At 39.8% G+C, this 25,409-nt stretch overlaps 1 protein-coding gene across 1 annotated transcript in view; it reads right to left on the reverse strand.

Annotated features, from left to right (window-relative positions):
• Nucleotides 1-25,409, reverse strand: part of Cdh20 (cadherin 20) — a 231,590-nt gene that overhangs the window by 37,849 nt on the left and 168,332 nt on the right. Inside the window, exons 3-7 of the mRNA XM_034513535.2 lie at nt 23,866-24,160; nt 21,393-21,512; nt 18,358-18,525; nt 14,095-14,282; nt 5,026-5,279 (exon numbers count right to left, since the gene is read on the reverse strand). Coding sequence (XP_034369426.1) covers nt 5,026-5,279; nt 14,095-14,282; nt 18,358-18,525; nt 21,393-21,512; nt 23,866-24,160 — 1,025 coding nt within the window. The remainder of the gene's footprint in view (nt 1-5,025; nt 5,280-14,094; nt 14,283-18,357; nt 18,526-21,392; nt 21,513-23,865; nt 24,161-25,409) is intronic.

A 25,409-nucleotide genomic window follows, 5' to 3' on the forward strand; every position in this document is an offset into this window, starting at 1 on the left:
TGTCATGAGTATGCTTGCTGGATTCACACACTTCAGGGTGGTACAGAAAACCTGGCTATTTCCATACCACCAGAACCTGGTTTTAGTTGCTAAATGGCTCAGTATTCTCTTAACTAACTAACTTACTTTCTTTCTTTCTTTCTTTCTTTCTTTCTTTCTTTCTTTCCCCAAGTATTTATCAGTGATGGAGGGGATCTAAGTACTGCAGTTTTCTTACTCAAATAACTAAATCTACAGTGTTTAGGGTCTTACCAGTGAGGCTGTGTGTGTGTGTGTGTGTGTGTGTGTGTGTGTGAGAGAGAGAGAGAGAGAGAGAGAGAGAGAGAGTATGTGTTTGTGAGTGTATGTGTGTGTATGTGTGTATGTGTGCATCTGATTACATTTAGTGTCTTTGACATGTTACTTTACCAGTGTGACTCCTAATTAGATCTTGTTTCCAGTGATTATCACATAGAGTTATACAGTCAAAATCTGGGAGACGATATGGAGATATATTGTCCCGTTCATATTCCATTTTAGAACATAGATGTTTCATTTACATTTGTGCTTGTTTTATTTGTCTTTGCCGTGAGGGTTTATCCTCGACAGTAGTCCTACGTCACCTTCTTTGACATGAAAACTAACTACTATGTCATAAAATAATAGTTATATACTTAACCAGTCATGATCATAAAGTATATAATCATGTTTTTCTGAAAATATAAATTTATGATACATCTGTTTCACTTTTGTTTTCGTTATTATGGGGGACATTATGGTTTCACTTATGTCCCCTTATAACAAAAAGCTTAAGATTGAAATGTAAATTTATAAAGTTTTTAGAATTCAGAAATGTTTGTTGTTTTTTTTTTTACTGAAAGAACTAAAATTACTTTTAGCCATTTTGATGCTTGAACATGTAATGTGTTTACTAGTTAGTCAGAGGGAGCAGATTTCCCCCTGGTGTAGTTATCCCCTGGAGAAAATCATTCTTGTTAAACTCTAAAAGCACACTTTGATTAAATACAAAACGGCACCAGATGAGGGAAGCAGCCAGGTGACAGAAAAGGCATTTGATAAATGGGGGTGTGTTTAAAATGTTTTATCTGTACTAAAGCTCCAGATTCATTTTACTGTGTGGCTTTCAACAATTAATGTGACAGATGGCCTCAAACAGCCTTGGAATTCTCATCGTTTGTGAGTCTGGCTTCAGAGGCTTGGCAGTGGCTGCGGAAGGTTGCGGTGTCAGCCTGTCGACCAGCTGTTTACACTTTGTTTCCAGAGTGAACCCGAAATAGCCAGGATTGTAAGAATATTTCTCCAGTCTTGAGGGGAAAGCATCTTGGGTGGAATCTCCAATAGGAAAGCAAACCCTGGAGAGACAGAGGTGTAGGACTGTGTAGTACAGAGACTCTGGCCATTCTATCTGTCATCAAAGCTACTGATCTGAGGAGGTGTTTCTATGTCTGTTTTTTTCTACGATATAAAGAAGTATATTGAGTGATAAATTTGATGTATGGTACTTTCCCACTTGGATTGTTTTATTTAGCTTTTAAAAGCAGGGACTCACTGCATTAAATACAAAACGGCATTTAACTATACAGGGCATCACTCTATAGTTGTATAGCTCTGGCTGGCCTGGAACTCACTATACAGATCACACTTGAGGTTCTATTTCTCTGCCTTCCAAATGCTGTGATTACAGGTATGTGCTATCACAAACTTGGGCTTTTCCATTTGTTTTAAATGTAAAAATACCCAAAGCTAATAAAACTTGAAAGAATGTACAATAAATATATTCACAACTAAGTGATTTTAAATTACAAAAACCAGGAGTCTTTCTACATACAAGTGATAAACTCTCTGATGAAGGAAGCAGGGAAAAGTTCATTCACCACCACTTAAAAATTCCCAGGGCTAAAACTAACCTAGGAGAAGTTAAAGATCTTTGCAACGAAAACTTTGAAACAGTGAAGAAGGAAACTGAAGAAGACAGAATATGAAAAAGCATTCTATACTCAGATAGATAGAATTAGTATTGTAAGAATGGCCACATTACAGAGATCTAAGATTCACTGTAATCCCCATCAAAATTCCAATTACATTCTTCACAGAGCTAGAAAAACCAATTTTCGAATTCATATGGAAGCAAAATGTTTATGCCCATAGACTGGTGCTGCTGTCAGCTGCTCTGACAACTGTAGAGGCTCATAACAGGTCAAAATGATGAGACTAAGTGATCAGTGAATATTCGGCTGCAAGAAAGCATCTGCATGTTCTCGCCAGTGCTCAAGGAACACGGTGGAGAAGGGGACCGGAAGAATTTAAGAGCTGGAGGAAGTGATGGAGTGTTAAGGAATGCTGTCCTCTAAGCATGACATGAGGCTACTGCATGCTGGAGTCACAGCAGCTATGGTTACGTGCTGAAGACTGGACCCATCTATATTTTGCCATGGAAGTGGGAGGGCTCCTGAGGCCTCAGCATTCTCTACAAATCTATATGGAGTTAATGAGCGCAGGAGGAGGGAGAAACATTTTTTTCAGAGGTGCAGCTACTAGAAAGATGCCCATGCAATTGTAAATAATTCTACATCTATGTTCTTGTAGACTACCTCATAAAACTCACTGGGTACTCCTAACCCAGAGAAAACCCCTAACACCAACCAACCAAGCCCAAAAAAAAAAAAAAAAAAAAAATCCCCAAGGACATGAAAGCAGAACAGGGAGTAACTGGAAAGACGATCAGTGAGAATGGGCGGGGACATAAAAGGGGAACAGGAAGTGTGATAAAGGGCACATCGTATCCATCTGTGAAAACGTCAGATTGAAGCCCACTGTTATGTGAGTATGCATAACATATAGTAATAAAAGCAGACAAGACGCCTAAGTATCCAAAGCAATACAAGCACTGTTGGAGGTATCCTAATTCCTGATGTCAAATTATACTAAAGAGCCGTAGTAACAACATAATCATGGTCCTGGCGCAAAAACAGACATGTAACCACGACATGTAACCACACAGTAAAAAATAGAACCCAGAAATGAACCCAGACAGCTGTAGCCACCTGATCACCTGATTATTATTATTTTTTTTTTACAAATGTGTCAAAAACCATATATTGGAAAAGAAACAAGCTCTTCAAGAAATGATGCTAAGAACAGTAAATAGCACCACACCGAATGGTGACACCAGAGCCACGTCTTTCACCGTTTACAAAACTCAGCTCCGAATGAATCACAGGGCTCACAAATGGACCACAGAGCCTAACAGGTCCTAACACAGCCTAAGACCTTGAAACTGCCAGTGAAAAATCCAGGCGATGTCTTTCAGGATACAGATACAGGAGGGAATCCAACTACACAGGGCAGATCCGAGAACTGGCAAACATCCTTACATGACGTCAAGGAGCTTCTGCAAAGCAAAAGAAACAATCTTCACGGCCAACAGGCACCCTATGCAAGGGAAGACGTCTGTCCCAGCCATTCATCAGCCAGGAGATCAATGTCTAGAATACACAGAGAGCTACAAAAATTAAACACCAGTGCTCCCTACAAATCATCCAAGTTGAGAAATGGGCTAATAAAGTGAACTGACAGTTCTCAGAAGAGGAAATAGAAGTGGGCACAAGCATTTGAAAATGTGTTCAATATTCTTAGCCACCAGGGAAAGCACATTGTAACTGCTTTGAGACTGCATTTCATCTCTACAAAACACACGAAAATGCTGCTGAGGATGCGGGAAAAGGAGCTCGTTAGACATTGCTGGTGGAAGTGTAACCTGCTGCAGCTACTGTGGAAGTCACTGTGGAGGTTTCTCCAAAACCAAAGCTAGAACTACCATGGGACCCAGCTGTGTCTCCTCTGGGTGTTTACCCAAAAGACTCCAAGCCAACATGCAATAGAGATATTTGCACAACCTCGTTTGTTGCTACTGTGTTCATAATAGCTAAGCTGTAGGACCAGCCTGGACATCTATCCATCCATGAGTAGATAAAGAACATAGAACTAATATACACAGTGGAGTTTATTTATCCATGACAAAAGAAAAATGAAATCATAGCATTTTCAGGAACGAAGATGGAGTAGGAGTTCGTGGTATTGCAAAATAAACTGGATAAACCAGATTCATGTTTACTCAGATATGTGGAATCTTGATTTAAATGTGCGTGTGTGTGTGTGTGTTTGTGTGTATGTATGTGTGTGTAATGTGCAGGTCTGTGGGGGAAGGTTTGTGTGTGTGTGTTTGTGTGTATGTGTGTATGTGTGTTTGCTTGCTCGCTCATGCATGTGTGTCAGGGTATGACATGAAAATAGTAAGGGAACCACAGGAAAAAGATATCTTAAGGGAAATGGGATAGTGAAATCGCTCTGTTACAGAAGCAAGAAGAAAGACTATTTGTAGGGGAGGAAGTGGACCAGAAAAAATGGAGTAAAGGACAAAAGGAAAGAGGATGAATAAGAATAAAGTATAAACATAAAATGCTACGAAATCCATTGCTTTGTGTGCTATCTTAAAAGACTAATGAAGTGTGAAAAGAGGAGTGATTCTGAAGAGTTTGACGTGTGTGTGTGTGTGTGTGTGTGTGTGTGTGTGACTCTGGTTGTTTTGTATTGGTGGGTCTGCTCTTGGGTTGTTTGCATCACATTCTCAGGACATTTAGCAGTATCTAGGCACATGCTGGGTTGTAAAAGCTTGGACGCTGATACTAACATTCTGTGGGTGAAGAAGACCAGAGATCCTGGCATCTGAGCATCCAATGCCCAGGATGGACCCCAAAATGAGCAAAGACTGATACAGTTCTAAATGTCAGTGGAGCTCTGACTGAGATGCAAGGGGGGTGTGTATGTGCATATCTGAACTAAATGAAAATGAAGGTAAGATATGATGACATCTAACTTTCCAGTTACATGATATAAGAAAACCCAGAGAAGAGTTTCCAGAGATGGAATTTAAAGAGGAAAAACCAAGGGTGAGAATGCTATAGCATTCCATAGGAGGTAAGAGGATGCCAGGCTATAGGAAGAAAGAGAAATCTATGGGAAAACCTGATTGAGTTGTTGGTCACATCTGGGTCCTTGGCGGAAATGATCTGTATGGTTGTTCCAATTGTCACATCCTCTGGCACCTCCACAAAATAAAAGCCTGGTTCAAACACAGGAGGCTCGTCCACATCCTCCACGCTGATATGCACTGTTGTGGTGTCCTGAAATGGGCCAAGGTTCATAAAACGCATCTCTAGGTGAGGATTGGATCCTTCCACCTTCAGGGTGTAGCTTTTCTTGCTTTCAAAACTCAGGGGCTGAAAGGCAACAAGAAGAAAAATGGTCAGCCCATAGCATACGTGCACTGAATGAAAAGACATCTAACGCCGATGATTAGTAGAGAACCCCCAAATTCCCGAAAAACGGGGAAAAGAGAAAAAAGTAAAAACAGGACCACCTTTTGTCTTGTTCTGAAGTTCTGGGTGATAACATCAGTTCAGTCATAGGTAAAAAGGAAGGATGGTGTCTGGAAGGCTCAGTTTTAACTCCTTTGACTTTACCCAGCATGGTCTGTAGAGAGAGTATGGGCAACCTCCTTGTCTTGACAGAATTGTAAGAAGGGAATTTGTTTCCCCAGAACCATTCTGTCCCAAGGTGGCTGGTGGCCTTGTGTTTTGGTTTTCTCTTTTGGAAAGATGTTGGACAATTAAGATGAAGTTCGTGTTTTGTCCTAGGATGTCCTTGCAGTTAGGCATATGATTTTGTTTGCCTCTTGAATTTCTTTCCAGGGGAACCATTTTGGGGGAGGACTGTGACTAGGGAGAGTGGAGGAGGGATGGGGAAGGATGAAGGGGAGTAACATGAACAAGTATAACAATATGGAATTTACAAAAATTATAGGGAAACCCATCACTTTGTATGCTGGGTTAAAAAAGTAATAGACTGGCTTTTTCTCTCTTTTTCTTGACTTTCAAAGCAACAGTGATTTTTACTAAGGAAATACGTTAAGCGCCTCACTAAGATTCTTGGCACACTATGCCACATCAACCTTGGTTTCTTTAGTTTATATAAATGGTCCCTTTTAAACTTCATTTTAAAATTCGGTTCAACATAAAGCTTCAAAGCTTCAGAAGGCTCAGAAGACAGGACTAAGGTGGCAAGGGTTCATAGTGCCAGCTAAGATGCTGCTCCAAACCTCTTTGACCAGGACTCATGCACAAGAAATTAGTTTTGTATGTTATGATTCTATATTATAAATTATAAAATTGAGAGAGTAGAGAGATGGTTTAGTGGTTAAGAGTGATTGCTGCTCTTTTAGAGGACCCATGTTCCATTCTCAGCACCCATGCAGCGAGGGTAAGCTTTGATTACAAAACTTCTGTGTATTTTCTTTTTTTCAGATTTAGGGTCAAAAGCAAGAACTCAGTGGGGTTTTTATTCCCAAGTGTGTAGCAAGGCCAAACACACAACATGTATTTTAAAAAAAAGTATTTCATTAAATCGTGCCACAAACTTTTATGTGTTAACATTTATGTGATGTCATAAAAGGATTTGGTGTTAATTGTTTTGGGGGTATGTGGTGTGTAGGTTCCTTTGCATCTTATACTTTCGGAGCACAGCTGTTTTCTAACTGATGCTACATTGCAATTACTGTGTACTTGGCAGGTGTTCAGTTCCAGTTGTTAGTGCCCCTGCAAGTCACATCTAGTCAACAGCATTAGCGCTGGGCTTGATATTGGTACTACAAGTACTGAAATTCATTGCTATCTAAAATGGCTTCTGAAAGGTTATATCTGCAGAAGGTCACTGAAACACCAGCAGGGAGTGAATCTGATACAGGCAAGGCAGACATGTCCAACCGTGCCTCTAAGAGAGCTCTTCAAATAATTACAAACAAGGCACTGGATCACGTAAACTTGGAAATTTTAAGTGATATATAAAATAATGATGAGAATTGTAAATCATGATCTATTAGAATAAGAAAAATATAGAACTTTTGTGTTTTGTGACCTAAGAGAATGGACCGACTACAATTACTTATTGTCCACTGGTAGACAGAAGCTAATCTGAAGACTAGAAAATGCACACTGTCATGCTACTACAGAACAAAGAACACTCTGAAAATTACATATTTCAAGCCATTTAAGAGACTGAAAATCAATCTTCCGATTACTTAAAAGCTAAAGTGACACACAATCCTGTGTAGCAATCACCGTGGCTGTATGAAGACCCGATTCTTTCAAATCAACTTAATTCCTCTTTTTGAAAAGTATGTGCTTTTTAGATAAATAATAGACCTAAGAGAAATAAATCAAAAGCAAAACTTTCGTTTCAATTTTATATGACATTAGTAATGACAAAGGAAGTTGATGTGTCTGGGAGTTGTTCCAGACATACGGACTGAGCAGTCATGAGCCTTTAAAATATTTATTATAAGTGGCTAGTCCATCTACCCAATGTATTGGCCTTGTTCTTAATTATGCTTTCTGGCAGCTCATATGTTCAGAAAAGAAATAAAAACAGTCTAAGAAAAATTGACGTATGTTTTGATTGAATGTGTATACAATTCGGATAGTGACATGGAGAGACAAGGTTCTGGCTTGCAATGTCAATTTTTTTCCAGATACAGGAGGCAAGAAAAAAAAGTTTTAGCTTACTCAAATTGTAGTATTAATAAATGTTTTAAAAAATGAATACTTGTAATGATATCTGACTTATATAATAATTTAATATAAATCACTATTATTTTATTATTTAGAGCATTTTTTCAAGTGAAATTAACCAATTAGCCTTTAGAAAGGCTCCAATTTATAATTGGTAGATTTTTTAATGTATTTTTAATGTATTTAATGTATTTTTTTGTATTCAAGAAACAATATTTATTCAAAATGTTGGGCATTGTCTAGTGATGGTCAGTAGTGTGTTATTGTTTAGTTAAAGATGCTTTTAATTCTTTCTCATGCAATAAATTGGTATTATTTTCTCCCCTAAAAAGTCATTACGTTATTAACTTTCAATAAAAATGAATTGTAATGTTTTAATTATATAAATGTGTCTGAGGATTTATAAGTCAATGTTAGCATTTTGTACTCTTTCAAGGTCATTGTTTGCTGGCCCTGAGGATTTGTGGTTGGGGGAATTTGGCATAAATATGTTTCCTTGCTGTGCTGTAGTTTTTGCTGCTGTGATCCTAACGTGGCTGGCTTTGGTTCAGGTAGGAGGTTTCTGAGGTTCCGTCCTTTGGACACTTATTATTGATTTGTGAATGAAAGGGGAAAGGGTGAATCCAATTTAGTGACTACCCAGGGTTGCTGGGGTTCTCCTATCGGCCATGCAAGGGGCTGTTTGGGTAATGTTCCAGGCAGGAGGGTGGCGTTTGAAGACAGTGGAGATTACTTCCAGAGGTTGTCTATGTAGTAGCTTGGATAAGGTCTGTGAGTAGACCACAGCAGGGTAGGGGATCTTACCACAGATGACATGAGTGTGTGTCTGCTTGGGAAGTCTCTGGAGAGGTGGCAGGATAGAGTCACCAGTGGCCTTTGGGAAGAGCATGGCTTTTGAGAAGTTCATGACTGCTTGGGAAGGATCCCGGGGCAGGTGGTGGGGTGGACTGAGGAGTCTTACCGTGGGCACCAGGTGTGAGCAGCTGCTTGAACAAGGTTCCCGGCAGACAGCAGGTTGAGGTTGCGGCAAATCAATGTTTTATAAATTAATGTTTTAATTTAAATATTCATTTATAAGTTATTAGATTCAATTTATTTGTGTATGTGTGTGTATGTGAGTGGTATGTATGCATATGTGTTTACATGTTTACGTCTGTGTGTAGGCCCAAAGTTGACAACATGTGTCTTTGTTCTCTTCAATATTTATTGACGTAAGGTCTCTCACTGAACCTGGCTTCCCCAGGACCCTGCATGATTTTTAAAATTTTTGTAACTTTTAAATTCCATGCTGGGATTAAAGACAGGCTGTCACAATTACATACAATTTCAAGTGGGGTCTGGGGAACTCTGGTCCTCATGCTTGCTTTATCAGCTGATCTGGCTCCTTAGGTAATACATTCTAACTTTTTAAAAGACTAATCAGCATGAGGAGTTGGCTTAGTCACTAAAGTTACTTGTCACACAAGCATTAGGACTTGAGTTGGATCCCAAGCACCCGTGTGAAAGCCAGGCATAGTGCACGTGTATAACACCAGTGCTGCAGAGCCAGAGGGTGCTTCCCAAGGCATGTCTGTCAACTTCTTTTCTCCACATGCATCTGGACAAATGTACATGTGCACAAACATATGTATACACATACATATATTGCACACACACACAAAAATTAAAATAGGAAAACTTTACCTTTCATTTACTGAATTTATCCATATGTGCTTTAGGGAACATGGAACTTTATGATGGAACAAAGAAGTTTTGTGTTTGATGATACTTTTTCATTTGCACTTATGGGTCTTCAAGAAGCGATTAAAAAGTGCTATGTGTTATTTATTAATTCATAATAATATTATAGCTTGCTTTGCTATTTATGGTAAATTGATGTAAAGATGTGGCTTTCAAGAATTGACTAAGTCATTAACATTAGAGCATCAAGCTATTACAGGTTTTAAGTGGCTAAATTGAAGTGGCTCATTCATAATATATTTTTAATAATCATTTTTATAAAATAATGCAACAGCCAACATTTTTGCATATAAGCCCAAGCATTAAGAGGTGTTTTTAAACCTAATTAGAAAGAATTATTTTTAAGTGTGTGTGTGTGTGTGTGTGTGTGTGTGCGCGCGCGCGTGCGCATGCACATGGACATGCACGCCAATAGGTATAATGTGTATGAATTCGGGTACACCTATGTCATGTTGCAATTTGAAGGTCAGTAGGAAAGGTTTGGGAGCTGATTCTCTCCTAGCAATGTTGATTCTAGGCTGTCAGATTTTTGTGGAAAGGACTCTTACCTGCTGAAACATCTCTAGGAAAGAGATTTTATCAGAGGACTTGAAATAAAATATATCCTAATACATAACCATCCTTCAGTATAATCTCACACACAAAGTACCTTTGAAAATTATTTGGAGCCATTAAAATAGGATAATGCCGTTTCCGGTCTGGGCCCAGGAACTGAGCAGATCCAAGACAGCAGGTTTGCCCCCAATCACACAAAACCCAGAGGAAGCAGGGATCCCAGGAACTCTAACCTGGGCAGTATCTTAGGTAAGCAGACAGCAAGGCCCGCCCCAAACAGGGAGTAACTGGGACCCACAAGGACCCAGGAAGTCACTCCTGGCACCGAACACTGGTTTCCTTTGGTCTGGGCCAGAGCACTGATCAGATCTTGAGCGGCAGCTCTGCCCCCAATCTCTAAGAACCCAGAGGAAACAGGGCTCCCAGAGCTCTAACCTGGGCAGCGTCCTGTCTGCGCTTGAGCACTGAGCAGATTTTGGGCCCCAGCGCTTACCCCAGTAGTTATACCCACCACACAAAGTTCTGATACAACCAAGATAATAGGAAAGACAGGCTCCAGTCAGGGACAGGGCAGGTAGCACTAAGGAGATACAGATGGCAAAAGGAAAGCGCAAGAACATAAGCATCAGTAACCCAGGGTACTTGACATCATTAGAACCTAGTTCTCCCACAGAAGAAAGTCCTGAATTCCCCATATCACCAGGAAAGCAAGATTCAGATTTAAAATCACTTCTAATGATTATGGTAGAGGACTTTAAGAAGGACATAAATAACACTCTCAAAGAATGTAAGGGAAACACAGGTAGACAGATAGAAGGCCTTAAAGAGGAAACACAAAAATCCCTTAAAGAATTACAAGAGAACACAACCAAACAGGTGAAGGAATTGAACAAAACCATCCAGGACATAAAAATGAAAGTAGAAACAATCAAGAAACCACAAAGGGAGACTACGCTGGAGACAGAAAACCTAGGAAAGAAATCAGGAGTCATAGACACAAGCATCACGAAGAATACAAGACATAGAAGAAAGAATCTCGGGTGCAGAAGATACCATAGAAAATATTAATACAGCTGTCAAAGAAAATGCAAAATGCAAAAAGTTCTTAACACAAAATATCCAGGAAATCCAGGACACAATGAGGAGACCAAACCTAAGGATAATAGGTATAGATAAGAGTGAAGATTCCCAATTTAAAGGGCCAATAAATATCTTCAACAAAATTGTAGAAGAAAACTTCCCTAATCTAAAGAATGAGATGCCCATAAACATACAAGAAGCCTATAGAATGCCAAATAGATTAGACCAGAAAAGAAATACCTCTTGTCACATAATAATCAAAACACCAAGTACACAAAACAAAGAAAGAATATTAAATGCAGTAAGGGAGAAAGGCCAAGTAACATATAAAGGCAGACCTATCAGAATTACACCAGACTTCTCACCAGATACTATAAAAGCTAGAAGATGCTGGACAGATGTCACACAGACCCTAAGAGAACACAAATGCCAGCCCAGGCTACTATACCCAGGAAAGCTCTCAATTACCATAGATGGAGAAACCAAGATATTCCACAACAAAACCAAATTTACACAGTATCTTTCCACAAACCCAGCATTACAAAGGATGATAGCAGGAAAGCTCCAATACAAGGAGGGGAATTATACCCTAGAAAGAGCAAGAAAGTAACCCTCTTCCAACAAATCCAAAAGAAGATAGCCACACAAAGATAACTTCACCTCTAATAACAAAAATAACAGGAGACAACAATCACTGTTCCTTAATATCTCTTAACATCAATGGACTCAGTTCCCCAATTAAAAGACACAGGCTAATGGACTGGATACATAAATGGGACCCAGCATTTTGCTGCATACAGGAAACCCACCTCAGTGCAAAGACAGACTCTACCTTAGAGTAAAAGGCTGGAAAACAAATTTTCAAGCAAATGGTCCTAAGAAACAAGCTGGAGTAGCCATTCTAAAATGTACAGCCCAAGAACACAAAGGGGGGGGGGGACTCATGGCTCCACCTGTATAGGTAGTTGAGGGTGGCCTTGCCAGGCATCAGTGGAAGTGGACAGCCTTGGTACCTGAAAGTTTGGATTCCCTAGTGTTGGGGAATTGCAAGAGCAGGAAGGCGGGAATGAGAGGATGGTGGGAGCACACCCTCATAGTAATTGGAGGGGGGGATGGGGTAAGGAGTTGGGTATCAGTGGAAGTGGAGGGCCTAGGTGCCTGAAAGTTTGGATTCCCTGATGTTGGGAAATTTGAGAGCAGGAAGGCAAAAATGGGAGGATGGTGAAAGCACACCCTCATAGAAACTTCCAGAATTATATGGATTAGACATGACAGAGGCAGGCTGCCAGAAGACTAGATTCCAGAATTCAAACAAACAATTATCTTGATACTAAAATTTGTTTTGAGAATTTTTATATTACAGAATACATAGCCTTGGTGTATCTATTCATCAGGCAAGCTGAGCAGACCTGCTCGAACCTCTGATGTCCTGGAATTCCAGCTGGATGCAGTGAAGACACAGTGTCAGAGGCTTATCAATTTACTCTTCCCCCAACCCCTCTTCTAATATCTCAACACCCATAATCAGCTTGAAGAAGTTAATGAAGAGTCGGCGCCCCTATTTCCTGGGCTTGGGGACTGAGGTAGTTAATATTGGTCTGTCTTTCTAGGGAAAAGTAGTAGTTTTGTTGGAACAGGGAGGATTAGCTAGGATTTATTGCATAGCCATAACCTACTGGTAGAAATATGTATAATTGTTATTAAGATGAAGTTATATTGTTACTATCATAGGCATTGCGCCTGTATAACACATTTAGGAATACAAGGCTTAGATCCAGTCCTTCTTTAACTTTTTAAAAACAGATTTGAGATGGTTAGCCTGTGAGTTAAGGGCCTATAGCAAATTCATAGCTTTGAGTTTATTGTTAGGGTGTTTTCTATATTTTCTTTAGAAATAGCTGAGAGGAGTTAACAGACAACAGTCCAGATTGCCTTACATAAATAGTTGGTTTTCAAAACATCAGAAATCCACAGAATTGACATTACAAACATTTCTGTATTAATGTTTATTTTGATTAGAGACCTGTCTGCTCCTGACAGCTTCCTATCTTGGATTCTAAGAAGAAATAGAGCATCTTTGGAGTTATTCCAATTGTGGTGAGTCAGCCACTAGGCAAGAATTGCCTCTTTCCATCTACAGACAAATCATTGTCCAGAAAAGGACACACTTGCAGAATAGTTGACTGATTATATCTGCCAAGACAGAGTAATCAGCCCTTAATAATTCTGCATCACTAGCTCTGTCAGATGATCCTGGGCCAGAAGGCTGAAGATCGGATGCTCTAACGTTCTGTAGTATAGGGACTGTCCAGGTGTTCAGTAGTCTCTATAAATTGGCTATGTTTTAGAAGCTATGCTTTGTGCTTTCCATAATTTCAGTTAACTCAGTCATTCTGGATTTCTGATGGGGTTGAAAACTTATAGTCTCATAGCCAATCCTTGCTATTTACTTTGAGAGAAAACATTTGAGAGGATGGTTTTCAGCTGACATTCATTCTAAAGCCAATAAATAAAAAAAAAAAAAAAAAAAAGCCAGGTTAAGAACTAAGTCTTTTATTTAGGAGAGATGACAGAGGTTCTGCTTAGTCAACAAAATGATGGACTGGTTATTAGGTCTATCTTGCACCTTACTGACATAAATTGGTATAGTTATGCTCTAACTGTATTTTGAGAGAAAAGTTTTATTTTAACAGAAAGGGTGATATGTAGGAGGAGCTAAGGTGGGAGGAGTAAGGAGAGGAGGAGGAGAAGGAGAGGAGGAGCTAGGTGATAAGAGAGAAAGAGAGAGGGGGGCCAGACATGGAGGCAGATGTTCACATGTCTCCGCCAGTCAAAGATAGTTAATATATCTAGGTTGGGTATTAGGTTACACTTCTGAATGATATTGAGCATTACCAAATTTATAAAGCCATTGGTTAACATTAAAAAAAATTATATAAAAGCAAAAAGGAGAAGGGGGTATGAAATAGGGGTTTTCTAGAGAGGAAAAATGGGGAAAGGGGATGGCATCTGAAATGTAAATAAAATATCCAATAAAAATTAAAATAAATAAATAAATAAAAAGAAAATTATTTGGAAAAAGAAACTGGGTTACCTTCTTCACAGTTATGATGCCAACTTGGAAGTTTGGGTCTGTATTAATATCAAAAGCATCTGCACCATCTCCATCCACAATGGTGTACTTCATCTCTGCATTGATGCCTTCATCCAGGTCCTTGGCAAACACTCTCCCCACAGTGGAGCTAACTGGAGCAGATTCTAGCACACTCATTTGATAATGTTCTGTCAAGTAAAGCAGGGACATGCATTCTTGATAATCTGCCACAAAACCACACCTCTTATCACATTAAACCAGGCATTACATGCAAAACATAGGTTGCGTTTTATAAGTTAAAGTTTAAGTAAGCTCTACAGTTTAAATTTTTGACCCAGAGTGTCAAGATATCTTTACTCTGAGCCTAAGAATAAGACAGGTAAAAAGACAAGATGAAACTTCATTGTAATCCTTCTTCCTCCAGAGCAGTGAGAAGCACATTGCTTCCTCATCTTTACTACGCTGTTTTATCCCAAATGTCACATTTCCCCTGGGAAACATATGATCACAAAGAACATATTTATTCTGACAAATTTTAAATGTTCTAATTTCCCTTCGTGTCCTGGACTGTGTGCTAAAGTCCCATGTCTGGCCAGTGGCCCAGAGTGGACGGAAACCAGTAATGCAGAGAAGCACTCCACAAGAAAGTCCTTGGAGCACCATGTGTAGTCCACCAACACGGTGCTACAGCTGAGACCCTCTGCACGGCTCAGCACAGGCATGTTGTTCTAGTTCTAAAGCCAAGTACCCAAACCAGATTCCACACATCGAAGAAACACAGCACTGTGAATGCCCTCCTTTTTGAATTGATGTTCTGACTCTTTTTTTTTTTTTTTTTTTTTTTTTTAGTTTATCTTCACCTTTGTGAAGTTGTATATTTGCTAACTTACTTTGTAAAGGATCATATCTTTGACATCCTGATTTTATCAATCATGGACTGGCTTACTACATAACAAAGCCATACACATTTCAATATGCTTTGATTTCTTATTTTGAATTAGTTAATTAATTAATTTTTGTGTGTATGTGCATGTGACTGTATGAGTTTATATGCATCATGTACGTACAGATTCCTGCAGTGTGCAGAGGATACACTCCAACTGGAGTTATAGGTGGGTTGAGAACTACTCGATGTGTGTGTTGGGAACTGAACCTGGGTCTTCTGCAAGAGCAGTAAGCACTCTTAACTATTGAGGCATCTCTATAGCCTCTCTTCTATTTTTTATGCATTGCAAACTATAAAGAAGCCCGAAGTACAGGAGCTTATTTCTCACAAAGATTCTGGGAAGATGACAGCTTACAGTACCCCACCTTTCACAGGAGAAGAAATAATGTTCGTTTTTTTTTTTTTTTTAATATAATCCAGAGAATCTCCACCATGTCATGCAAAATTATCAGTAGAGTTACATTTTTTTTTTTCCAGAAAGTTTAGGAAAAAACATGCATCTGCCTATAATTTTCTCCCTCAGAGAAAACAATGCTATGTATTTAAATATAGTTGTAATTTTTACATGTGATGCAATGCATTAGAAACAAATATCTTGAGATCATGATACTCTTTTATATTTGATTCAGCTGAAGGTGATTAAGCTTGTTTACTATAAAAGAGTAGGCACCTCATTCTTTCAACATTCCAGAGGTAGGTATGGTATTATTTGTGAAAAAGAAACCCAGTGAGTTCCTACAACAAGGAATCATAGAATATTAGAGCAGAAGCATTTAATTCAAGATAGGGTTAAAGAATACTGAAATTAAGATTTAGTATTCACAAATAAATGTTTTTATTATGAATTTATGGTGATTTTAAGTAATTTCTTTGAAAAGTGCAACAGTACTCTATCTTAGTGGAAACTGTGAATGTGAGAATGTTTAGAAATATGAACTGAAATTATTTCAAATCATTCCATTTTGTCTTCTATGAAATATATTCCATACTCCAGCCCATCCTAATTTTTAATTGTTACTAAATTTGAAACAGAGAGTAATCAAGGTGGATGTGTCAGAATGGTGGGTGTTACGAGTTTTGATTTCTGGGTGAGACAAAAGTCCCAGTCCTCACTGCGTTGTGTAATGTTCTAGAGAAGCTGTTGTGTGTGGAGGAGGGACATGAGATTGACCCATAAGTGTCCAGATTCTTATACTTTTGACCTGTGTAAGGGTGTGGTGTTTGTGCTCCCCTACTCACTTTCATTAAGAATACCTGTTTTGTGTCAAAATTTAAAAGTCCAATAGTTCCAACTATCCAAGAATTCACAGTGTTTATACAGTGTACACAATAGGAGGACTTTGTGAACTACAGTGGAGCTCACAGGATCAGTAAAGCTGTACCAATCATTCCACATGATCACTCACAGACTTTGATTCACTGCATCTATATTGGTGGACTAGTCAACTTTGCCACTTACTCATGTGTATAATTTGTAAAATGCTTGCCTGTTATTCTACTGCTTTTTTCATTCATGAATGAGCATGGCGATTTTGTGTATACCAATTTCACATGACTATTTGAGCTCTCTTTATTAACATAAATTAAATAAGAGAGTCTTTTGGTCTGGCTGGTTCAAAGTGCAAGCTATTAAGCTAATACTCTGGTTTTATTCTGTTTAGAGTGTGAGTGTGAGTGTGTGTGTGTGTGTGTGTGTGTGTGTGTGTGTGTGTGTGGTGTTCTTGTGGGCACGTGAGTACTTGTGTGTAGAAGCCATTAGTAAACCTTCTGTGTTGTTCCTTAAGTGACTTTTTCTTTTTTGGCAACAGGGCTTCTCACTGGCTGACCAGGGAATCCCAGGGATCTACTCTTCTGATATCCGAGCACAAGGACTACAAAAGGGTACCAGCATTCTTGGCATGCGATTCTAGGGACTGAACTGGGGTCCTCATGCTCACTCACAATGGAAGCCCTGGACTGATTGTGTTATGTCCTCATCTCCATTTTGTTTGTCTTTTCCCTGTTCCTGGAGAAGTGTCCAACCTGAGTTGGGACTGCCATTTCAACATCTCCAGTTTCCTCCCTTCAGGCATTCACTTTCCAATGTCACACCTCCATTCCTGAGCTTTGGTCCACTGTCTTGGTCCCGTGTCTCCACCTTCCTTAAGGACATTCGACCTGATTGTTTCCTGGTTACTTCCTATTCAAATCTGAATTCATCTTGCCCCTGCCTGACAGTACTTCCTTTATGTGTCCTCTGTTCTGTCAGCAGTGCCATCCTCCACTCTGCCACCCAGACTAAAAATGTCCTCTCTGACTCTCTCTACCCTCAGCCGTGGTGGGGCCTCCTCTAGCCAGGAGTCCATCTCTCCCCTTTCTTCCCCCTTCCTCCTGCTCTGCTTCTTGAATTTAATTTTCTACCCAGATGACCTCTGATACAACAAAGATTCTATTGGCTTTGCTCAGGGCTGTATATTTCATGTATAGATGGTGTCTTGAATTGATAGTGCTTTAATGAATGTGACTTCTTCATCCTGGCATGTTTTCTTCTCTGCTGGTATAAATCTTTGCTATTCTTCAAACTTCTGTATAAATCTCATTACCTTGGGAAGCTTTTATTCATTGCCATTTGTAGAGAAGAAGGCAACTCGTGTGCGTGTGTTTTCACAAACTATTCCATACTACTTTAGTTTTTCCAAGCTGTAGGATTAGTCAACGTACGACTCTTAATTTGCGCCATTTGTGAACCTTTCAGTGGCACACCAAAAATTCCATATTGCTTTTACTTTATGAATAGAATGTGTACTCCTGGCTAGATTTTAGGCGTTGAGTGGCAGGTCTAGTGTCTTGTGTTTCTCGTACCTGGCATCCTTATAGATCATGCACTACTTGGCACCTACGTGCATATTGCTTGGTTGATGTGGTCAGATGCTGGTGTGCTCAGCTACAGCTCTGGCTTTTTCAGGAAATGTGTTTTGAACTAATTCCCACTGAAAAAAAATCACCTCGAAGATGAACTCTTAATGAAAAGTTAGTGCTTAATGACAAAACCTACTCATGATAATGATCTGTGGTCCATAAAAGTTTAATTTTACCTGAAAAATCTTAATCTTACTATTAGTGAAATTATAATTTTGTGCAGGTGGGTGAGTGGGGCCATCAGGTAAAAACAAACAAACAAAAAAACCCTCCACGTGCCATAGGAAGCTGAAGGCCAGGAGGAAGGGTTGTAACAAAGAAATGTACACATAATGATTTTTAACACAAACTAACCTTACACTTGAATCTCAGTAAAGGGTGGATCCATCTGGCTGAGGTATGCTCTGGTTGGTACTTACTCTGTGGAAATCGGGGTGGGTTATCATTGACATCTGAGAGGGTGATGTTGACTGTTGTGGTCCCAGCCAATCCTCCAAGTTGCCCTCCCATATCCTTGGCTTGGATAATCACTTCGTAGTATTCCTTGGCTTCCCTGTCCATGTTCATGAGTGCTGTTCTGATTACACCTGCAGGACAGAGATGTCTTAAGAAAGAAAACCACACAGCTAGTTTTGTGAGGATTTGTTTGTATGATCCCCTCGTGTGCTGTGAATACCTAACACTGAGATGCACATCACCTCTTTTTATTAAACCTGAGTCTCAAAATTCCAGCTTCAGAAAGGCACTGTATAAAACAAAGCACCAAGAAATAGACACCCAGCAGGAAGGGCCCAGAGGCTAGAGGCCTTGTCGACGTTACTGAGGCAGAACAGGAGGTGGCAGCAGCGGTTTTCTTACAGACTCCAGGAAGTGCAGTCTGTGGTGATTATAAACTGCTGTGTTTACCAAAGAAAACTTGGGCTTTGAGTCCAAAAAACAAAGTGTCCTGTGTCTACAAATCTGTGATTTTAGGTAATTCTCCTTCAGCTCTTTCTGCCTTCATCCCTGGAGCTCCTGGAGTGTGAAAGACTCTGAGGTACTGGCTCCTTGTATGAACTCCCTGCGTCCCCTCTGCCTGGAAGTAGTGATGGATGTCCTGTGTTTGCAGTCACTGCTTTACTTTCTTCTGCTACTTCTGTGCTTTACCGAGCTCCTTGAGCAGGGAGGGACACTAGAGGCTCAGGGTGTGTTGTGTTATTTTTTTACCATGCATAAGAGATGAACTTCTCTAGGCAGTTCAGGGCAGAAGCAGAGCATAGGTATGGTGACAGGGTATCATTTGAGAAGAGAGGACTATCACAGTCTAACCTTATGTGGAGCTTGGGGAATCTTGCGGGAGATGGGGAGGAAGGAGTGTAGGAGCCAGGGGGATCAAGGACAGCACAAGAAAATCTACAAAATAAACTCTCCTGGGCCCATACGGGCTCACAGATCCTGAACTGCTAACCAGGAAAGCTGAACGAGACGGACTTAGGCCCTCTGCACATGTAGCTTCATCTTCAACTAGGACTTTTAACACTGAGAGCAGGGGGCTGCCTCTGACTCCATTGCTTGCCTTTGGGACCCTTTTCTCTTACTGGGCTGCCTCATCTAGTCTCAATAGGAGATGAAGTGCCTAGTCCTACTGCAATTGAATATGCCAGGGAGGTTGATATGGCCTCCCCTTTTCTGAAGAGAAATGGAGTAGCTGGAGGGGAAGAGGGGTGAGCTAGGGAAGGTAGTGAGGAAGGACTGGAAGGAGAAGAGGAAGGGGAAACTGCACTCAGGATGTAAAGTAAATAAATAAACCAATTAAAAATAATAAAAGAAGAAGAGTGCTCTAAACCAGGTGCACAAAAATGTAGGATTCTGATCCAGCTAGGGATGTGTAGAGATTCTGTTTTCCTTTTTCTCCTTTAGCTTAGAAACAATATCTTTCATACACTTGAAGGGAAGATAACAGGCTTATTGTTACAGATTTACGATATAACCTGTGGTTAAACTGACCTTTTGCATGGAAAAGCAAGTGTGTGGGAACAAGACTTTGGCTGAGTTTCTTCCTATGGTCTATGTACTGCAGTCACCGGGACTGCAAAATGGTATCTGCAGCATTTTCATTTTGTGAATGCCTCTTGGCCAAAGCAATGACAATCTTTTCATGTATTTTTGACCTCAGCATTGTAGATGCTCCTCATGGGAACTGTCAGAATAATGTAAAAATACTCCTGGGGATATAAACGACACGTAATCCTGAACCTGCCTGTAGTTTTCTTCCCCTTGGGCGTCTCTTCATTCCCCTTCCTTTCCCCATGAGGAGAATTATTGATGTTTTACAGAGATCCCTAACTACTATCTTTTCTCTTTCCTTCCACTAATTTATACTCTTTCACTTTCTACCTTTATGGGAGCATTTTCTTAGTGCATGGCTGCCTTGATGACTTCTAGGGGAAAATCAGGTTAGTTATAATAGAGATATGTTTCTTTTCTCTTTAGAATAAAAAAGTGACTTTGACTGTTCACCAGTGACTTTACCTCTGTGTGTGTGTGTTTTCCTCAAGGTCCTTCTCCTAGGTCTATTTTCCCTGTGTAAAATTGGGGTAATAGCACTTCTAAATATTTTACTTGTGAAGTTTAATGATAATGTTTACAAAAGTTCTTGGAGAAGGAGAAATTCTGGCACAAGTGTATGACAGCAATGAAACAGTAATTATTCTGCCCAACAGAGAAACAAAAGTGGATTTCCCTGGTGTATTAAAACATGAAGCCTGTAGTCAAAGTTTCTTGAAACAGGTGAAGCCCCTGGGTTCCTCTGGTGTCTCCTTTTCTGGCATGATGCTTTTTATTAGTTCAGGTCTCTTTGCCATCTTCCCTTGTTAGAGCGACCCTCACCAGGTTCTACCTTTTTGAGGGGCCGTATCCATGTGCTATTGCTACTCTCACTGAAACCTGCCTGGCCAGCCAAGGGTTCTGCTTAGTCGACGTTGGCTCAGTAGAGATAACATTAAAAGTATATTGATAACCACAGAAGCTTGTCGAGCACCTAACTTCCCAGTTTTCTCATCTGAATCAATCCTAGTGATTCTGGGCTGCATGATTACCCAGAAGGCTCTTTCTGCTTTCAGAGTCTATGCTTCTGGCTGTAGAGCAAGCCTTGGAGAATATGTCAATCTTCTTTGGTCTTTCTGGAGTTATAGAAGACCTTGAACATTGGTAAATAAATATACCTTGGGAGTTTTGGAAGGCAGTAAGGAGACATTCTCTGTTGACAGGGCTTTGGTGTCTCTCAGCAATCCACTCACACTGTCTCACCTACTGGCAATTTTACTGTGTGCTCTTAATCCTAAAGATTATGACCGTCTTCTTTGTGCAACATGCTCCCTGGAGAGTCTTTGACAAGGAGAGTTGGGTCTGTTCTAAGTAGGAAATACAGGGATTGAATAAGCAAACACTCTGACGTGACTCTTGTACTGTATACCTGTTTTGGAGTCCACAGAAAAATATGGCTGGCCCTGGAGAATGCTGTAAACTACCCGGGCACTGTTGCCATAGGTTGGGTCATCAGCATCTGTGGCTGTCACTTGGATAACAGAAGTACCTGAGGGAGAGAAGTGGGAGAAACCTGTTGAAGCCCAGTTAAGAAGAGCTGGTATAATCCTGTATGGTCAACCTTAAAACATTTTACAAATGTTGCCTGCTTCTCTGGGAGATTTCCCTTTTTTTGATCAAGATTCCATAACTCCTCTTTTGTTATTCAATAGGGATGACAGTCATTTGTGTTAAATTCTTAGTAACTGAGATCTTGGGTGGCAGCTCTGCCTCCAACCTCCAAGAACCCAGAGGAAGCAGGGATTCCAGGCGTTCTAACTCAGGCAGTATCTTAGAATACACAGCCTTGGTGTATCTACTCATCAAGCATACTGAGCAGACCTGCCCAAACCTCTGATGTCCTGGAATTCCATCTGGAGTCAGTGAAGACACAGCATCAGAGGCTTATCAACTTACTCTTCCCCCCACCCCTCTTCTAAAATCTCAACGCCCTTAATCAGCTTGAAGAAGTTAAAGAAGAGTCAGTGCCCCTATTCCCTGAGCTTGGGGACTAATATGGTTAATAATGGTCTGTCTTTCTAGGGACAAGTAGTGGTTTTGTTGGAACAGGGAGGATTAGCTAGGACTTACTGCATAGCCATAACCTATTGGTAGAAATCTTTATAATTATTATCAAGATGAAGTTATAATTTCTTAAATGGTACAAAATTTACTTTGATCTCAAATTTAAGGTTTTCATTGGTACGAGCCTCTTATTAATATAAAAATGAGATGAATATTGATACGCTCATGGGCATTGTGCCTGTATAACACATTTAGGAATACAATGCCTAGACCCAGCCCTTTTTTAACTTTTTTAACTGATTTGGGACGGTTAACCTATGAGTTAAGGGACTATAGCAAATTCATATTTTTGAGTTTATTGTTAGGGTGTTTTCCATATTTTATTTAGAAATAGCTGAGAGGAGTGAACAGACAACAGTCCAGGTTACCTTACATGGATAGTTGGTTTTCAAAACATCAGAAGTCCATAGAACTGACGCTACAAATATTTATATATTAATGTTCATTTTGATTAGAGACCTGTCTGCTCCTGACAGCTTCCTGTCGTGGATTCTAAGAAGAAATTGAGCATCCTTGGAGATACTCCAGTTGTGCGGTGACAGCCACTAGGCAAGAATTGCCTCTCTCCATCTACAGACAAATTACTGTCCAGAAAAGGACACACATGCAGAATAGTCGACTGATTATATCTGCCTAGACAGAGTAATCAGTCCTTAATAATCCTGCATCACTAAGGTCTGTCAGATGATTCTGGGCCAGAAGGCTGAAGATTTGATGCTCCAACGTTCGGTAGTATAGTGGCTTTTCAGGTGTTCAGAGGTCTCTATAAATTGGCTAAGTTTTAGAAGCTATGCTTTGTGCTTCCCACAATTATAGTTAACTCAGTCATTCTGGATTTCTGACGGGGTTGAAAACTTATAGCTATTTACCTTAAGAGAAAAGATTTGAGTGGATGGTTGTCAGCTGACATTCATCCTAAAGTCAGGTTCAGAACTAAATGTTTTAGTTAGGATAGATGACAGAGGTGCTGGTTAGTCAACAAAAGGATGGACGGGGTATTAGGACTATCTTGTACCTCACTGGTACAAATTGGCATAATTATGCTCTAATTGTATTTTGAGAGAAAAGTTTCATTTTAACAGGAAGGGTGATGTGTAGGAGGAGCTAAGGTAGGAGGAGTATTGAGAGGAAGAAAAGGAGTAAGAAGAGGAGAAGCTAGGTGATGAAAGAGAGAAAGAGGGGGGAGACAGGGAGACAGATATTCATGTATCTCCACCAATCAAAGATAGTTGTTATATCTAGGTTGGTCAGTGGGTTACACCTCTGATTGAACAATTCCAAATTTATAAAGCTTATGATTAACATTATTTTTAAAAAATGTATAAATGCAAAAAGGAAAAGGGGGCATGGGTTAGGGGTTTTCTAAGGGGGGAATGGGGAAAGGGGATGGCATCTGAAGTGTAAATAAAATATCTAATAAAAAACCAAAAAAAAAAAAAAAAAACCAAAAAAAAAAATCTTAGTAACTGGTAAAAGTAACACTGCCTATGTAGTCTTCTTTATTTGGTAGTGATGCCAATATTTACCTTAACAATCTAAACTAATCTAATACAGTATAATCTATGATTCTTAAGAACTCAGAAGTGGAAGGCATTGGAAGAGTATTACTTAATGTCGCTGCTTTTGATATTTCCATAGCTTCCTACCTGCTGAAGGACTTGGTAGTCATTTTAGTTTCACTTTGGTGATTTCTGCACTGTTTCTCCTGTATGTACACAAAGTAGGATCTCCTGCAGTGCATCTACTATTGGTGTAAAATGAGCTCATCACCATCTTACCTACTGGTGACATTTCTGGCACAGTGGCAACGTAAGGTCCATCCAGGAATTTGGGCTCGTTGTCATTGATATCTTGGATTTTGATAATGAACTCTGATTCTGGCTCCATTGGCCGGCCTGTTCTCCTGTCTAGGGCTTGAGCCCTTAGAGTATATTGGGCTCTTTCCTCTCGGTCGAGCCTCTGAATGGCATGGATGTCTCCAGTGGTATCATCGATGGTAAATACGATGCCTGCTCCTTCTCCTGAAAGGATGTATTTGATAGATCCATCTCCCCTGTCCATGTCTGAATGAAGCTGGGGACAAAAAGCACTGAAATCATTATTGATGTGCATAGGTGTTGGAAATAAATTAATTTTTCACTTTGGAACAGACTTAAGACCTCCTTTTACATGGGAATGTGTTTTCCCCTTTAGTGTTTAGGAAGTCTGTCTGTAAAGAACCAACATGCTTAGAGATGATGAGTAAAGGGTAATACAGGAAGTTTTTCTATGTCATATTTTTACGATATTAATACATAATATGATATTATTAACTTAATACTTTAAAATGATTGTCCTTGAGGAACCTAGAAGACATCTATAGAAACAGGAGCAAATTTGTTCAGAAAGATTGTTCTTTTATTCAAGAAATAGAAAAGTCAGCAAGCAAGTTTAAACATCATAAAGTTAAAGATAAGTGGTGGCATATGCCTTTAATCAGCATTTAGGAGCAGAAGCAGGCAGGTCTCTAAGTTTGAGGCTAACCTGATCTTCAGAGTAAGTTTTAGGGAAGGCAGGACGACACAGAGAAACCCTGTTTTGAAAAACGAAACAAAGAAGGTCTCATGGGTGAGACCATTTCCTAGTTTCCTATATAAGACTGTGTTTATGTTTCAGGTGTGGAGTGAGCTTTAATTACTGACTGTGTGCATGTGTGCCTTGGGAGGACTCATTCTTGGATTTAATTATTCACTAAGGTCCGTGTGTAGATGCTTGAGTTAGGGACATGCTTCTCTGCTCATCCAACTCTATTTTCTAAGACTTTTTAAAAACAGTTTTATTTTATGTGTATGGGTATTTTGTTTATGTGTATGTCTCTGCACCACTTTTGTGCCTGATGTCTGCAAAAGCTATAAGAGAGCATCAAATCTCCTGGAACTGGAGTTACGGGTGGCTGTGTGCTATCCTGTATGTGGTGGAAATCACACCAGGCTCCTCGGGAAGAGCAGCTGGTATTCTTAACTACTGGTCAATGTCTCCAGCTCCAGCTTCTCATACTTCGTTGTAATAATTTCTGTAAGATGTCTGGAAGTGCAATTTAACCTCAGCCTAAAAACATATCTGACTTGATAATTGCACATAACGCAAATGGGCAGCAGGAATGTTTGAGATTTTGTGTTATCCTTTAGGTCACTTTAAAAAGAATCAGTGCAAACATTAAGTTTAGTTAGCACTCCTAATTTTGTTGCTGTTTTCAGCACTTGCATACTTAAGTACCAAAATTCCAAAGATTAAGTCAATAGACAGACAACAAGTGTTATGCTTAATGGTACAAGGCCAACAT

The sequence above is a fragment of the Arvicanthis niloticus genome, chromosome 10 (genome assembly GCF_011762505.2).
Source record: "Arvicanthis niloticus isolate mArvNil1 chromosome 10, mArvNil1.pat.X, whole genome shotgun sequence".
NCBI lineage: Eukaryota > Metazoa > Chordata > Mammalia > Rodentia > Muridae > Arvicanthis > Arvicanthis niloticus.